The 18,619-nt window shown below is 44.8% G+C and overlaps 1 protein-coding gene across 1 annotated transcript in view; it reads left to right on the forward strand.

Annotated features, from left to right (window-relative positions):
* Positions 1 to 8,478: 8,478 nt before the first annotated feature.
* The window catches only part of ADAMTS12 (ADAM metallopeptidase with thrombospondin type 1 motif 12), a 258,808-nt gene continuing 248,667 nt past the window's right edge, over positions 8,479 to 18,619 (forward strand). The window contains exons 1-2 of the mRNA XM_069963559.1: positions 8,479 to 8,572; positions 8,766 to 8,921. Coding sequence (XP_069819660.1) covers positions 8,479 to 8,572; positions 8,766 to 8,921 — 250 coding nt within the window. The remainder of the gene's footprint in view (positions 8,573 to 8,765; positions 8,922 to 18,619) is intronic.

Genomic DNA, 18,619 nt, shown 5'->3' on the forward strand with positions numbered 1-18,619 from the left:
TTTATAATTTACCTGCAAAATAAATAGAATAAGCGGAACGTCAGCTGTGAGGGGGAGTGAGCGGCAGTCAGCTGTGCAGAGACGTGTTTGTTCCCCAGATAAGCGTATCTCAGTACTGCACTGTGGAGATGGCGATATCTACCCCCCCCCCCACCACCACCACCAGGAATGTGCGGCCATTGTTTGCTGCAAACATCTGAATTTACTGTGACTGAGAGAAGCAAAACAGGAGCGGGGAGCCGAATGTGGTGTGAAGATTAAATACAGAGGAGAGAGAGGCTGTGAGACTACAGCTGTATATACCTTTATATGTAATACTGCATATAACATAGTGCTGAGTCATCTACAGGCCCCCCATAACAGTGTCATCTACAGATCCCCCATAACAGTGTCATCTACAGATCCCCCATAACAGTGTAATCTACAGATCCTCCATAACAGTGTAATATACAGATCCCCCATAACAGTGTCATCTACACATCCCCCATAACAGTGTCATCTACACATCTCCCCCATAACAGTGTCATCTACAGATCCCCCATAACAGTGTCATCTACAGGTCCCCCATAACAGTGTCATCTACAGATCCCCCATAACAGTGTAATCTACAGATCCCCCATAACAGTGTCATCTACAGATCCCCCATAACAGTGTCATCTACAGATCCCCTATAACAGTGTCATCTACACATCCCCCATAACAGTTTCATCTACACATCCACCATAACAGTGTCATCTACACATCCCCATAATAGTGTCATCTACACATCCCCCATAACAGTGTCATCTACACATCCCCCATAACAATGCTATTTACAGATTCCCCATAACAGTGTCATCTACAGACCCCCCATAACAGTGTTATCTACAGATCCCCCATAACAGTGTCATCTACACATCTCCCCCATAACAGTGTCATCTACACATCCCCTATAACAATGTCATCTACACATCCCCCATAACAGTGTCATCTACACATCCCCCATAACAGTCTCATCTACACATCCCCCATAACAATGCTATTTACAGACCCCCCATAACAGTGTTATCTACATAACCCCCATTAACAGTGCCATCTACTGATCCCCCATAACAGTGCCATCTACAGATCCCCAATAACAGTGTAATCTGCAGGCCCCCCCATAACAGTGTCATCTACAGATCCCCAATAACAGTGTTATCTACACATCCCCCCATAACAGTGTCATCTACAGATCCACAATAACAGTGTCATCTACACATCCCCCATAACAGTGTCATCTACAGATCCCCCATAACAGTGCTATCTACACATCCCCCATAACAGTGCCATCTACTGATTTCCATTACTGTGTCATCTACAGACCCCCATAACAGTGTCATCTACAGATCCCTCATAACAGTGTAATCTACAGACCCCCCATAACAGTGTCATCTACACATCCCCCATAACAGTGTAATCTACAGACCCCCCATAACAGTGTCATCTACACATCCCCCATAACAGTGTCATCTATAGATCCCCCATAACAGTGTCATCTACACATCTTCCATAACAGTGTAATCTACAGATCCCCCATAACAGTGTAATCTACAGATCCCGCATAACAGTGTCATCTAAACATCCCCCATAACAGTGTAATCTACAGATCCCCATAACAGTGTAATCTACAGATCCCCCATAACAGTGTCATCTACAGATCCCCCATAACAGTGTCATCTACAGGTCCCCTATAACAGTGTAATCTACAGATCCCCCATAACAGTGTCATCTACACATCTCCCCCATAACAGTGTCATCTACAGATCCCCTATAACAGTGTCATCTACAGATCCCCTATAACAGTGTCATCTACACATCTCCCCCATACACAGTGTCATCTACAGATCCCCCATAACAGTGTCATCTACAGATCCCCTATAACAGTGTCATCTACACATCCCCCATAACAGTGTCATCTACAGATCCCCTATAACAGTGTCATCTACACATCCCCCATAACAGTGTCATCTACAGATCCCCCATAACAGTGTCATCTACAGATCCCCTATAACAGTGTCATCTACACATCTCCCCCATACACAGTGTCATCTACAGATCCCCCATAACAGTGTCATCTACAGATCCCCTATAACAGTGTCATCTACACATCCCCCATAACAGTGTCATCTACAGATCCCCTATAACAGTGTCATCTACACATCCCCCATAACAGTGTCATCTACAGATCCCCCATAACAGTGTCATCTACAGATCCCCTATAACAGTGTCATCTACAGATCCCCTATAACAGTGTCATCTACACATCCCCCATAACAGTGTCATCTACACATCCCCCATAACAGTGTCATCTACAAATCCCCCATAACAGTGTCATCTACACATCCCCCATAACAGTGTCATCTACAGATCCCCTATAACAGTGTCAACTACACATCCCCCATAACAGTGTCATCTACAGATCCCCTATAACAGTGTCATCTACACATCCCCCATAACAGTGTCATCTACAGATCCCCCATAACAGTGTCATCTACAGATCCCCTATAACAGTGTCATCTACAGATCCCCTATAACAGTGTCATCTACACATCCCCCATAACAGTGTCATCTACACATCTCCCCCATAACAGTGTCATCTACAGATCCCCTATAACAGTGTCATCTACAGATCCCCTATAACAGTGTCATCTACACATCCCCCATAACAGTGTCATCTACAAATCCCCCATAACAGTCTAATATGGTATAATGAAAGCTGAGTCGTGATAGGTTGCTATGAGCAACAGAGAGAATCTTACTATAGGACAGCACAATAGCAGTTGCCCATAACAACCAATAGGATTACAGCTTTTATTTTTAAAACTCAAAATTAAAGCTATACTCTGATTTTGTTTTCATAGAAGCATAGTTGGAGCAGATGACTATAGTGCCTTATATTTTGTAAGCTGAATACAGTGTCCTTACTCACTACCATACTGATTTATGTAGGGCATCTATGAGTGTTACATGTGATTCTTTTCTGTACGGACACGAAATGTGAAGTGTCCTCTTTCTTGTGGTGTGATTTACTATATGTGGAAAAATAATAAAACAGTTTGAAAAAAAAAACAAAAAAAAACCCTATACTCTGATTGGTTGCTATGGACAACTGCTCTACCAATCATCTGCCCAAGGTTTAATAAACCTCTCAGGTCTTTTGGTAGCCCAGACTGGTAGCCAAAAAAGTTTTTTGGGAAAAATGCAAGGCCCTCTGTTATAGGATATTTTGATGTGGTGTGGATTTATACGTTTAGTGTGTTTTAATATTGCAAATACATTGTATGTGTGCTGTCCCTTTAACTGCCTCAATCTGCAGGAATATTCTAGAAGGCTAGGACCGGGGCCTCCATGTGTAAGGGTCTATTTACACAGAAAGATTATCTGCCATAGATTTGAAGCCAAAGCCAGGAATGGATGTCATAAGAGGAGAAATCTCAGGCTTTCGTTTATGACCTGACCTCTGCTTATAGTCTGTTCCTGGCTTTGGCTTCAAATCTTTAACAGATAATCTGTCAGACAATCTTTCTGTGTAAATGGACCCTAACTATACTGTGTGTGCTGTTGTTTTGGCTCACCTGTTTGCAGCAGATGGTGCTCATGGTGCTAATTTATTTAAAGAGATAATGTCAAATAAAATAACTCTTGACATGTCATCAGATAGGATCTTTACCTATTGAGTAGAGATTAGTGCAACTGGACGATACTCACACGATCAAGCTTGAGTTCATCTCTACTTTTGACATGTCTTTGGAGTTGAGGGGCCCATCCTTACATCTATGCTACCAGTTATTATAGCTATACATGACCCTCAACATTACAGGTGTATGGTTTTCTAAGTTTTTAAAAACTACCTTATAATGCACAATAACAGTACCCTACAGTTCTGAAATAATATTATTATATACTGCTCAGATAATGCCATCATATAGAGCTCAGATAATACCATCATACAGTGCTCAGACAATACCATCATACAGTGCTCATATAATACCATTATACAGTGCTCAGATAATACCATCATACTGTGCTCAGATAATATCATCATACAGTGCTCAGATAATACCATCATACTGTGCTCAGATAATATCATCATACAGTGCTCAAATAATACCATCATACAGTGCTCAGATAATACCATCATACAGTGCTCAGATAATACCATCATACAGTGCTCAGATAATACCATCATACAGTGCTCAGATAATACCATCATACTGTGCTCAGATAATACCATCATACAGTGCTCAAATAATACCATCATACAGTGCTCAGATAATACCATCATACAGTGCTCAAATAATACCATCATACAGTGCTCACATAATACCGTCATACAGTGCTCAGATAATACCATCATACAGTGCTCAGATAATACCATCATACAGTGCTCAGATAATACCATCATACAGTGCTCAGATAATACCGTCATACAGTGCTCAGATAATACCGTCATACAGTGCTCAGATACTCGTTTTATTAGTAATGCAGCAGAAACATATACAGTCATGGCCAGAAGTTTTGAGAATGACACAAATATTATATTTTCACATGATCTGCTGCCCTCTGGTTTTATGTGTGTTTGTCAGATGTTTTTATCACATACAGAAATATAATTGCAATCATATTATGAGTAACAAAAGCTTATACTGACAGTTAGAATGAGGTAATGCAGCAAGTCAATATTTGCAGTGTTGACCGTTCTTCTTCAGGACCTCTGCAATTCTCCCTGGCTGCTCTCAATCAACTTCTGGACCAAATCCTGAGTGATAGCAGTCCATTCTAGCACAATCAATGCTTGCATTTTGTCAGAATTTATTGGTTTTTGTTTGTCCACCCGTCTCTTGATGATTGACCACAAGTTTTCAATGGGATTAAGATCTGGGGAGTTTCCAGGCCATGGACCCAAAATCTCTATGTTTTGTTCCATGAGTCATTTAGTTATCACCTTTGCTTTTGTGCTCCATCATGCTGGAAAAGGCATTGTTGATGGCCAAACTGCTCTTGGACGGTTGGGAGAAGTTGCTCTTGGAGGACATTCTGGTACCATTCTTTATTCATGGCTGTGTTTTTAGGCAAGACTGTGAGAGAGCCGATTCCCTTGGCTGAGAAGCAACCCCACACATGAATGGTTTCAGGATGCTTTACAGTTGGCATGAGACAAGACTGGTGGTAGTGCTCACCTCGTCTTCTCCGAATCAGCTGTTTTCCAGATGTCCCAAACAATCGGAAAGGGGATTCATCAGAGAAAATGACTTTACCCCAGTCCTCAGCAGTCCACTCCCTGTACCTTTTGCAGAATATCAGTCTGTCCCTAATGTTTTTTTTTTGGAGAGAAGTGGCTTCTTTGCTGCCCTCCTTGAGACCAGGCCTTGCTCCAAGAGTCTCCGCCTCACAGTGGGTGCAGATGCACTCACACCTGCCTGTTGCCATTCCTGAGCAAGCTCTGCACTGCTGGTAGCCCAATCCCGCAGCTGAAACACTTTTAAGAGACGGTCCTGGCGCTTGCTGGTCTTTCTTGGGCGCCCTGGAGCCTTTTTGGCAACAATGGAACCTCTCTCCTTGAAGTTCTTGATGATGCATTTTTGTGCAGTGCAATGATGACTGCACATGTTTCTTTAGAGATAACCATGGTTAACAGAAGAGAAACAATGATGCCAAGCACCAGCCTCCTTTTAAAGTGTCCAGTGGTGTCATTCTTACTTAATCATGACAGATTGATCTCCAGCCCTGTCCTCATCAACACCCACACCTGTGTTAATGGAGCAATCACTGAAATGATGTTAGCTGGTCCTTTTAAGGCAGGGCTGCAATGTGTTTTGAGGGATAAAGTTCATTTTCTAGGCAAATATTGACTTTGCAAGTAATTGCTGTTAAGCTGATCACTCTTTATAACATTCTGGAGTATATGCAAATTGCCATTTTAAAAACAGAAGCTGTAGACTTTGTAAAAATTTATATTTGTATCATTCTCAAAACTTTTGGCCATGACTGTAGTTATTTCCTCCATGGACAGTGATGGTGGTGTTGGGCCCCTTTGGCCCTTGTACAGTAAGGCCCCTGGATCTCCATTATATCAGGCAGGTTTGGCAGAGACTATAGTGATTCCTTATAGGAGCCATTCACCAGAAGCAGAGCTCTTAGCCTGACACAGGAAAACGGTTTTATTTCACTACAACCCTCACACGTGACTCTTTATTTTTACTTTTTGCCCAGAAGAATAATTATCTAAAAAATTTGGAATGTTTGCAGAATTTCTTTGCATTTTTCGCTCCCACACAGACTATTCCCAGAGACTGAAGCTGTTATGTTATCACACAGCCACAGAGGAACTGGAAATTCTTATACAAGTGTAGCAGAGCCGAGTTTGTCATTTAATGCTTTGAGGTTGCACTGTGATACATTGGGTTAAAGGGATAGCACATCAATGATCCTTTAGACCAGGCCTGGCCTCAGGACTGTCAGGACCCCTGGATTATTGCAGTTCAACCCTATTCACCTAAACGCTGGAGCACTGTGGCCTCTAAAGTAGGCCTCAAGACCACCATGAAAATGCAAAGAACCATAGCCTCCTCATAGTCTACAGCATGGGTCTCCAAACTGCGGCTCTCCAGCTGTTGCAAAACTACATTTTTTATCATGCCTGGACAGCCAAATCCAAAGCTTTAGCTGTCCAGGCATGATGGGAGTTGTGGTTTTGCAAAAGCTGGAGGGCCGCAGTTTGGAGACCCATGGTCTACAGAGTAGCACAGGTGTATCAGTCCATGACTAAAGAGTATTCCCTGTAAGTAAGCCAGTGGCTGAGAGAACTAGATCTTCCTTGAGAGAGTGCCAGAAGCCAAAAGGGTCACACTTTCCTTGTAATGGTGCCTTTACACAGAGACATTTATCTGACAGATTTTTGAAGCCAAAGCCACGAACAGATTATAAACAGAGAACAGATCATAAAGGAAAGACTGAGATTTCTCCTCTTTTCCAATCCATTCCTGGCTTTGGCTTCAAAAATCTGTCAGATAAATCTGTGTAAAGGCACCCTTAGAGTGCCGGTAATGAAGAGGGTTTCCCCAAGAGAGTTTCCCAAGTCAGGAAGAACTCATACATGTTATTCATTGTAATCTAGGACCTGTTAGGCTTCAGGCCGGGCCTGGTTAATACAGTGGCTGTCACGGCTACACTACTGCTTTAGGTATTGTAGGGCATCAAGGAGTACTACAAGTGCTGTATGCATCTTTAGGGTGCGCTCACACATACAGGATCCGCATAGCATTATACGCTGCGAATTTGCAGCGAAATCCGCTGCGGATCCTGTACGTGTGAATGCACCCTTAGGGTGGGTCCATACTGAGGAATGACAAGTCACTTCTTTCGGTGGATAGCGGAATACGCCGGCCCATAGAATGGTGTCTATGAAGCCGGCAGAAAGGCGCACGGCCGTGCGCGTGGACAGACAGCAAAATTCCGCAGATATTATCCGCGAGTATTTCTCAGTATGAACCACCCTTAGGTAGAAATCAAGAGCAAATAATTAGGCTCATCTAAGATAACCTGTGCTGATCACCTTGGGTCGTGCTCCCTGTGCAGACCCCGCAAACGGTGGCCACTAGAGGGGAAATGTGGTACTACATGACGACCATACAAAAGATGAGCTGTCTGTGTAATGCAAGGGTGGCTCCAGTCCACCTGTAAAATAGCTACTAGCACAGAGCTGCTCTCTATTGTGGATCATAAAGGGGGGACCTAAGTGGACATCCTCTCTGTATTATCCATATGCTCTAATGGGGTATATTAGACATGGGTGGTCTTTATTAGAGATGGTCGCTGCTCGAGTCTGATTGTTTGGCATTTGATTAGCAGTGGCTGAAGAAGTCGGATGCCGTCCTAGGGAGTCCTGAAAAACATGGATACAGCCATAGCACTCATCCTTACTGTCTATGAGACACCCTCTTTAAAGTGACTGTACCACCAGGCCCATGCTGAAGCACTGGAGGCGGGCCGACCCCCCCTTAGTGGGAGGAAACCCCCGCCCCTCTATGATAGGGTTCCATTGATTCTAATGGAGTCACGTCATGGAGGGGCTGGGGTTTCTTCCACTAAGGGTGGGTCGGCCGCCTCCAGTGCTTCAGCCTGGGCCTGGTGGTACAGTCACTTTAAGCTGGACTAGCATTTATGTGATTGCCAAAACTACACATTGTGCTAAATGACAAAGTCAGCTCTGCTAAGACCATTTCAGATAATAATTGTGTGAAAATAATATAGAATTTTTTTCCCATTTCTTTATTCTCATATCTAATTTCCCTATTCTAGGCCCTGGGATTTTCCATTTCCCCGTCACTGTTTTTACAGCATGAGAGGAATCCGGAGAAGCCGTAAGATATCCGAGCAAACACGGAGAGAACATACAAACTCCACGCACTACTTACTGCACACACATCCAACAAACTCAGCTCTGCTACATCTGACATGGAAGAAGCAAGTGAACCAGGGTCACAGAAAGTTTATTGTCAGGACTGGAAAGTGAAGATTTTCCTGGAGGCAAATGAAACACTAGAAGTTTGTAAGAAGAGGACTCCCTGGGAACTCCCAAAATGAAGCCCTCCTCTAAAGAAACCAGACACTGGGGCCTGGAATCACTCCCCTCTCCCAAATCCAGGAATGCACTTTCCCTCAGCCACTAGGACACTGGGCTCAGTGTGCACTCGGCTCGCTTTCCTGCTAACTCTCAGGACTCCTCTTTGCACTTCATGAAGATTTTTGCGCTTTTTCTGCGGCCGTCTCAGACATGCTGCAATGTGTGCACGGAGCCTTGCGCACGCCTCTAACCGGGCTGATCCCCATTCTGTACCTTCTATCTTCTTGTCTTGGTGAACAGCAGGGAGAGTATGACTATCTGCAGAGCAGGACAGGTGAGTGACTGTACAGCAGCCTGGGTGATGTGTGCAGCTGGGGGGAACTAGGCTGAGGATGGAGATGGAAGCTTTGGTGGAGTGTCCCTTTAAATGTTCGGTCTGAAATGTTATAGATACATTGGTGTTTGTGTCATTCTCTCTGTAAATATAATAATAATAATAATAATAATATGTCTGTAAATGATATTTGTATAACTGTCACAGAACCTGTCAGAACCTAAGGATTATACAAGGATGAGTTCTTTCTCCTTTAACAATCTATGACATGTCACGCTTCATGGCCCTTTAAAAATATTCTTTAGCAGTTGCAGTTGGTATGATATACGACTCAGCTGCTGCAGAACATCATAATACACATCTTAGCTGCTGCAGAACATCATAATGCACCTCAACTGCTGCAGAACCTCAATACACCTCAGCTGCTGCAAAACATCATAATACATCTCAGCTGCTGCAGAACCTCATAACTCACCTCAGCTGCTGCAGAACCTCATATTACACCTTAGCTGCTGAACCCCATAACACACCTCAGCTGCTGCAGAACTTCATAATACACCTCTGCTACTGCAGACCATCATAATACACACCTCAGCTGCTGCAGAACCTCATAATATACCTCAGCTGCTGCAGAACCTCATAATATACCTCAGCTGCTGCAGAACTTCATAACACACCTCAACTGCTGCAGAACCTCATAATACACCTCAGCTGCTGAAGAACTTCATAACACACCTCAGCTGCTGAAGAACCTCATAATAAACCTCATCTGCTGCAGAACTTCATAATACACCTCAGCTGCTGCAGAACCTCATAATACACCTCAGCTACTTCAGAAACTCATAATACACATAAGCTGCTGAAGAACCTAATAATAAATCTCAGCTGCTGCAGAACCTCATATTACACCTCAGCTGCTGCAGAACATCATAATACACCTCAGGTCCTGCAGAACCTCATAATACACCTCAGGTCCTGCAGAACCTCATAATACACACCTTAGCTGCTGCAGAACTTCATAATACACCTCAGGTCCTGCAGAACCTCATAATACACCTCAGCTGCTGCAGAACATCATAATACACCTCAGCTGATGCAGAACCTCATCATGCACCTCAGCTGCTGCAGAACATCATAATACACACCTCAGCTGCTGCAGAACATCATAATTCACACCTAAGCTGCTGCAGAACCTCATAATACACCTCAGCTGCTGCAGAACACCATAATATACACACCAGCTGCTGCAGAACCTCATAATACACATATCCTTATACAAGGATGAGTTCTTTCTCCTTTGACAATCTATGACATGTCACGCTTTATGGCCCTTTAAAAATATTCTTTAGCAGTTGCAGTTGGTATGATACACACCTCAGCTGCTGCAGAACCTCATAATACATCTCAACTGCTGTACATACATGCTATATATATACTGTGTATTTTATCCTAGGTAGATTAGTCCTCCCGGTTAGTTTCTGACTACTTTGCTGATTTCTGATTGTGTTGCCCGGGCAGTGACCTGTCCCCCTACCTGAGCCTGATACATGTCAGCACCGACCCCTATGGGATGTATGATTATGTAAATGAGATTTCATGTATGAATTGGCGGAACACTTATGAATATTAATAGAAAATTAGTGTCAAACATGGCAGCAGCAGGACAGGAGTGAGGTCACACTCATCACGGCGAGAGGGCCCATCCATTGCAGTTTCCTACATGTGACTGTGGCTCCTGGTAATAGAACATGTCTGCAGCATTTTACATATTATATAAAAGAGGTTTCCACTATGGATATAGGTTTGTTATGTTTGTTACTTTTGTAGTTCTCACACTGGCCACTAGAGGCCACAATATCTGACACTTCCTGTTTTCAATATGGCCGCCACCGGGAAAATTTGTATCCATGAATTGTAGTAAGATTTTAAAGCCAAACAAACGCATTAATTCCACAGCTATGGAATTACACTAATATTACACACAAGAAAAAGGGGGAGATTTATCAAACATGGTGTAAAGTAGAATTGGCTCAGTTACCCCTAGCAACCAATCAGATTCCACCTTTCATTTTTCAAAGAGTCTGAGGAATGAAAAGTGGAATCTGATTGGTTGCTAGGGGCAACGGAGCCAGTTTCACTTTACACCAGTTTGATAAATCTCCCCCATAGTCCCTTGAAAAATGTGAAAATATGGAATATAGTTTATTTGAGGTACTTCTATATATTGAAAATCTAGGTGTGTTCAGTGTTAGGACAACATAGGTTTCTTCAAAAACACTGCCACTAGGGATGGTCCGAACCTGGTTCGTACGAACCCGAACCCTCGGAAATGATTCCCGCTGTCTGCCCGCACCATGGAGAGGGTGGATACAGCGGGAGGACCGCCTGGAAAACTGGGATACAGCCATAACCATAGGCTGTATCCCAGTTTTCCAGGTGGTCCTCCCACTGTATCCACCCGCTGCACGGAGCGGGCAGACAGCGGGAATCTGATGCCGAGCGTTTGGGTTCATACGAACCCGAACCTCGGCAGATTCGGACCATCCCTAACTGCCACCCATGTCCGCAGGTTGAGTGCAGTAATACATTTACTTTACTGCAGCTGATTTGCAATACCAGATACAATCCAAGGACAGGTGTGGCACTGTTTCTGAAACCCATCTTTAAATATATCCACCATTGTCATGGAAACAAATGTCATATGCAGTGACAATATACTCTGCAAGGTTTAAAGGGATGTGTCAAAAAAAAAAATCAAATTAACTGGTGTTATAAAGTTTATAGGTTTATAATTAATTTCTATTTAAAACTCTCCAGTCTTCCAATACTCATCAGCTGCTGTATGTCCTGCAGGAAGTGGTGTATTTTCTCCAGTCTGACACAGTGCTCTCTGCTGCCACCTCTGTCCATGTCAGGAACTGTCCAGAGCAGGAGAGGTTTTCTCTGTGGATTCGCTACTGCTCTGGACAGTTCCTGACATGGACAGAGGCAGCAAAGAGCACTGGTTCATACTTCCTGCAAGACATACAGCAGCTGCTAAGTAATGGAAGATCTGAACACTGTACAGCAGTACTTACTTTGTGTGGCACTGCTACTTGTTCTGCACAGGAAAAGTGGTGACAGAGTATGGCATTGTTATAATATACTGTATGGCACTACTGTTTGGCAATGTATTGTATAGAGTTCTGTTTTGGCAAGTATGCGGTATGGTCGGAACACCATAGGAGTGGGAGGACGACCAACAGAAGAGTGTTGTGTAGGAGCAGGAGGTGCATATAGTAAAGGTGAGGTTACTTACACACCCTTTTATTGAGTAACAGACTGGATGAAACACTATGCAGCCTGTCTACCGCCATGATAGTGATTGTGTCCTCTACATAATAATTGATCATTTGAGCCCTGAGCTAATTACCGACATCAATAACATAAATGAGTCATGACAGTAACTGCCGCAGTTTTCTTTTTTCATATCAGGTAATAGATGGCGGTAGTTTTAGCAGCAGTGGTTTGTCGGGATACCTCAGGCTCTGAAGTACTTATTATGATGTACAATCCAACAGGAATGAAGAAAGTCATCATAGAGATCAATTATACCTATTTAGAAGATATATGAATGTGTAAACACATCAGAACTGCAGGCATGTGATGCTGTGCATGCAGTATAGAACCAGGACATAATAGGGTGTTGCAGCAGTTATTTATATTGAACACCTACCATACAATCGTTTGTATCTGCATGTGCGGCATTTGATTAGTGGTTGCTGCAGAAGTTAAATTCAACCCTAAGGAGACCAGGAAAACATGGATACAGCCATAGGCTACAGGCTGTATCCATGTTTTCCAGGACTCTGTAGGACTTCATCCAACTTCAGCAGCCACCACTTATGAAATGTCTCACACTCAGGTTTGAACAAACCCAAGCGTGCTCGAAGTTCCCTCAACTCTAGTTATGTAGATGTCCTGGGATGTTGAATTTCTGAAGCTTTTGAATGTGACTTTAGGCTGGGTTCAGGGGCTCTTAGAAGGCAAAAACTTCTCTTTTCGTACCTTGATCATTTCTAAGAACATCATAGTAAAGACTGGACACAGGATATTGTAGTCCTCTGCGTTGTAGTGGTACATGCAATCCTAGTCACATTTTAGCACTTCATCTAACTGCAGCAACTCTTCAGACTAAACTGTGAAGTTTTAGAACCCTTTCAGATACTTTGAGATCTTTAGAGAGATTAGGAAACGCTAGGTATTAATAAACTACCTATTTTAGTTTACTAAAGTCTTGCAAGGATTTCCTCTAGCCATCTAGGCCCCTTTACTAGAAGGGTCTAAGGAAATCTAGTAAGTTCAAGACACCAGTGTTGTCCACCAGAGGTGGCGGTAGACAGCAAAAAGCACATGTGTGATTGTGAGTGGGTTTAAAGAGGTTTTCTAGGCAATATAGGCTGATGAGCTATTCACTGGAAACCCCCTTTAACTCTTTTATTTGCCATTAAATGATAGTGATAGGAAAGTACAAATGTTCAGCTTTAAGAGACATTATACATAAAGTTCAGCTTGATCAGGTGATCCTTCTTTAAACCACACGTAATATACTGCACAGGGACACTACGTACAGTATCTATCCCATATCCTTATTTCTTACTCTCCTCCTTTGACTCCATGTCTGTAGCCCACCCGCACTCATCTGAGTTTACTCTATGTCTTCGGCCCCGCCGCCTGGCTCAGCTGTGTTTATATCACCAGTCCACATGATATGACAAGTATGCCTTTACTCTCTGCCGGGAATATTCCGCTATATCTTGACTGCTACTTTATGGTTCCTGGTGTCTAGCCACCAAGTAACTAAAACAGCACTGCTATATATTGGGGCAGAAGAGCTGAATTTGTTATTTAATGTTTCCCTTTCACATCAAACTGTCCCGTAGACATGCAACAGCACCATGGTAGAATAAGATGGTTAGGAGGAGAAGCTGGATGTATGCTGGTTGGTCACTTATCCCTAAAGATCACTCCACAGTAAAGGTATTCGGAGATAATCTTTTTTTAGAAACATACATGAAACTTTTTTAAACAACAGGGTTATGAAGACATGTATGTCAAAAACATTAGATTTTTTTCAAATAAAGGGACACTTTAATTCATAACACTGGCAAAATTTGACCATCTCAGCCTGTTATCCCTTCTTCATTGGACAGGTGATAACAAGCTGACCAGACAGGGTCTGACCACTGAGACTCCCACCGATCCCAAGATCAGGGACATAATCATCTATGGCAACCTGCACTCTATTCATACCCTATGTAGCCGCTGAACGTTTCCAAGTTCAGAGTTTGGAAATGTTCATTGGCCCATAGAGAATCAATAGAGGGCAGGTTGTAGTGGAAATACAGGCCAGTGCGGCGCATGCTCCATTCATTTTGGATTGTGTCTCTGTTCTCGGGATCAATGGGGGATCAGATTTTTATACCCTCCCCTATAGATAGGGGATAACAAGCTAAGATGGGAGTGCACAGATATATGGGTCATCCCTAGAACACAAACTGTTACCTATCCACAGGAGAGGGGATAATTAGTCTATTGGTGGGAATATCTTCTTTAAGGGTGCGTTCACACGTACAGGATCTGGAGCAGTTTTGAATCTGCAACAAATTTGATGGCCCAGATTTGATTTGCTTTGAATCTGCAACTTAAATTTTGCACCATCACATCGGCTGCAGATCTGCCGAAGATTCTGTACGTGTGAACGCACCCTACGCCCAGAACATGTCAGTTTAGAACGGCCGGTGTCTTACACCATGTGAACATGGCCTCAGGGTGCGTTCACACATTTAGGATATTTGATGGCCCAGATTAGATTTAAAGCAAATTTGCAACTTCAAATCTGCTGCAGATCCTGTCCATGTGAACGCACCCTGGCCAGGGAAAATACATGTTGAATAATCCCCCCTCCTGGAGGCAACCAATTTTTTCCATACTTGTATTACCTTCTCAGTCTCCTTCCCACAGTTCTAAACCTGCTGTTTTCTGCTGAAGACAGAGAGAACAGCTCAAATATAGTTTTCTGTGTCTTTAGCAAAGAGCAGCTGGCTCATAACTGGGGGTAGAAGACTGAAAAGATAATAAGAATTATAGAATGAATTGTTAGACTTCAGGAGGGTGGTGATTCAACATGTATTTTACCTGAACGGAATACTTCTTTAATTATGTTGGGACTTGACAGCAAGTGGTCAATTTCCTGGAGCTCCCCCACAGGGAAAACAAAGTACTTCACAATTCTCAGTAAAAACGAATAGACTGTCTAAGAAGGAGACAACGAGACACTCTTTTGAAGGGGTTTAGAGATGTCAGTCCTGAATTGGTGATCTCTGCCCCTCTAACTAGGGAATCCGTAATACAGTATATAAACATGTGTTTTCTAAACCATAAATTAATCCCTAAAATTGTTGTTTTTAAATTGAACAATTTCCATGATGGAGGATGATTCAACACGTATTTTACCGGAACAGAATACCGCTTCAAAGGAAGGGGGGCTTAAAAATAAAAAGTAAGGCATACTCACCTGCCCAATCCTTTGCTACTGCAGTTCGGATCTTGGTGACATCTCGCCATGCTGGAAAGTGCTGCTCAGCCAATCACAGGCCAGGTTATGTAGTGTTAGGTGCCTATCAGAAGTAATATACACATGCACCAGCCCCATAAAGCTTTATAGCTCTGCTGTGAGTCCCTGATGTGGTAGACACTTTCCATGTGATCCTTCTTCACCACACCTGAAGTCATTGGCAGCCATGGGTAATCAGGTCCAGTCTATCCCTATAGTTCAGCTGTCTATGAGACAGACAAGCCCTCTCCCGCGTGTGATCTGTCTCGGGCTCCTTTCACATCTCTCATCCTGCACAAATCTCTTATTCTTTTTAATGTCTTGCCCGTAGTGGTCCATCCCGTGCAAGGCCAGTGATGAGCGGCTCCATGCGGGAGGCCTGTATACGAACAGATAAAGTGGTGTCTCGTACGCCGTAGCTGCAGGGGGCACCATCTATTTTATCTCCGCAGGCTTTAATACCATTTTTTTCATGTGAAAATTTAATGAGTGTAATTTTTTTTTTTTTTGAAGGATTAGTGAGAACTGGTATAAAGAAAATGTATCGAGGGAAGTCGATCTTCAAGGAGACTTGAAGGAGACGATATATTGAAAAGCCACATGGCATCTGTTCCTAGAAAATTCAGCTGTGTAAGGACCTATTGTTAGGACTAGGGACCATTAAACAACCGATGATACACTGAGAACCGTCTACATTCCAGCAAGGGAGCAGTCTGACGATAACAACATGTGGACAGGAAACGCTTGACAAGAAACATATGTCATCCATGTGCCGGGTCTAATACGATATCACCAGTCGCAATGTAGGAAGTCATAAAATAGTCTAAACACAACTCTAAAGCCCATCCACGTGGTCATAATATGGACTTGTAGTGCAAGAGTCCATGATGGTATAGTAAAAAAAATGTGGCACCTGTACTACCTGTCCTGATCCCTGAACCTGTGCTACCTGTCCTGATCCCTGAACCTGTGCTACCTGTCCTGACCCCTGCACATGTGCTACCTGTCCTGACCCCTGCACATGTGCTACCTGTCCTGACCCCTGCACATGTGCTACCTGTCCTGACCCCTGCACCTGTGCTACCTGTCCTGATCCTTGAAGCTGTGCTACCTGTCCTAAACCCCTGAACCTGTGCTACCTGTCTTGTCCCCTGCGCAACCTGTCCTGATCCCTGCACCTGTGCTACCTGTCCTGATTCCTGCACCTGTGCTACCTGTCCTGACCCCTGAACCTGTGCTACCTGCCCTGACCACTGCGTCTGTGCTACCTGTCCTGATCCCTGAACCTGTGCTACCTGTCCTGACCCCTGAACCTGTGCTACCTCTCCTGATCCTTAAAGCTGTGCTACCTGTCCTGACCCCTGCACCTGTGCTACCTGTCCTGATCCCTGAACCGGTGCTACATGTCCTGACCCCTGCACCTGTGCTACCTGTCCTGACCCATGCACCTGTGCTACCTGTCCTGACCCATGCACCTGTGCTACCTTTCCTGACCCCTGCACCTGTGCTACCTGTCCTGACCCCTGCACCTGTTCTACCTGTCCTGACCCCTGCACTTGTGCTACCTGTCCTGACCCCTGCACCTGTGCTACCTGTCCTGATCCCTGCACCTGTGCTACCTGTCCTGATCCCTGAACCTGTGCTACATGTCCTGATCCTTGAAGCTGTGCTACCTTTCCTGACCCCTGAACCTGTGCTACCTGTCCTGATCCTTAAAGCTGTGCTACCTGTCCTGACCCCTGCTCCTGTGCTACCTGTCCTGATCACTGCACTTGTGCTACCTGTCCTGATCCCTGCTCCTGTGCTACCTGTCCTGACCCCTGCTCCTGTGCTACCTGTCCTGATCCCTGCACCTGTGCTACCTGTCCTGATCCCTGAACCTGTGATACATGTTCGGACCCCTGCGCAACCTGTCCTGATCCCTGCACCTGTACTTCCTCTCCTGATCCCTGAACCTGTGCTACATGTCCGGACCCCTGCGCAACCTGTCCTGATCCCTGCACATGTGCTACCTGTCCTGACCCCTGCACATGTGCTACCTGTCCTGACCCCTGCACCTGTGCTACCTGTCCTGATCCTTGAAGCTGTGCTACCTGTCCTAAACCCCTGAACCTGTGCTACCTGTCTTGTCCCCTGCACAACCTGTCCTGATTCCTGCACCTGTGCTACCTGTCCTGACCCCTGAACCTGTGCTACCTGTCCTGACCACTGCGCCTGTGCTACCTGTCCTGATCCCTGAACCTGTGCTACCTGTCCTGACCCCTGAACCTGTGCTACCTCTCCTGATCCTTGAAGCTGTGCTACCTGTCCTGACCCCTGAACCTATGCTACCTGTCCTGATCCCTGAATTTGTGCTACCTGTCCTGATCCTTGAAGCTGTGCTACCTGTCCTGACCCCTGAACCTATGCTACCTGTCCTGTCCCCTGCGCAACCTGTCCTGATCCCTGCACCTGTGTGACCTGTCCTGACCCCTGAACCTGTGCTACCTGTCCTGACCACTGTGCCTGTGCTACCTGTCCTGATCCCTGAACCTGTGCTACCTGTCCTGACCCCTGAACCTGTGCTACCTCTCCTGATCCTTAAAGCTGTGCTACCTGTCGCTACCTGTCCTCACCCATGCACCTGTGCTACCTGTCCTGACCCATGCACCTGTGCTACCTTTCCTGACCCCTGCACCTGTGCTACCCATCCTGACCCCTGCACCTGTGCTACCTGTCCTGACCCCTGCACTTGTGCTACCTGTCCTGACCCCTGCACCTGTGCTACCTGTCCTCATCCCTGCACCTGTGCTACCTGTCCTGATCCCTGAACCTGTGTTACATGTCCTGATCCCTGAACCTGTGCTACCTGTCCTGATCCTTAAAGCTGTGCTACCTGTCCTGACCCCTGCTCCTGTGCTACCTGTCCTGATCCCTGCACCTGTGCTACCTGTCCTGATCCCTGAACCTGTGCTACATGTCCTGACCCCTGCACAACCTGTCCTGATCCCTGCACCTGTGTGACCTGTCCTGATCCCTGAACCTGTGCTACCTGTCCTGATCCCTGCACCTGTGTGACCTGTCCTGATCCCTGAACCTGTGCTACCTGTCCTGATCCCTGCAC

The sequence above is a fragment of the Dendropsophus ebraccatus genome, chromosome 3 (assembly GCF_027789765.1).
Source record: "Dendropsophus ebraccatus isolate aDenEbr1 chromosome 3, aDenEbr1.pat, whole genome shotgun sequence".
Lineage (NCBI taxonomy): Eukaryota > Metazoa > Chordata > Amphibia > Anura > Hylidae > Dendropsophus > Dendropsophus ebraccatus.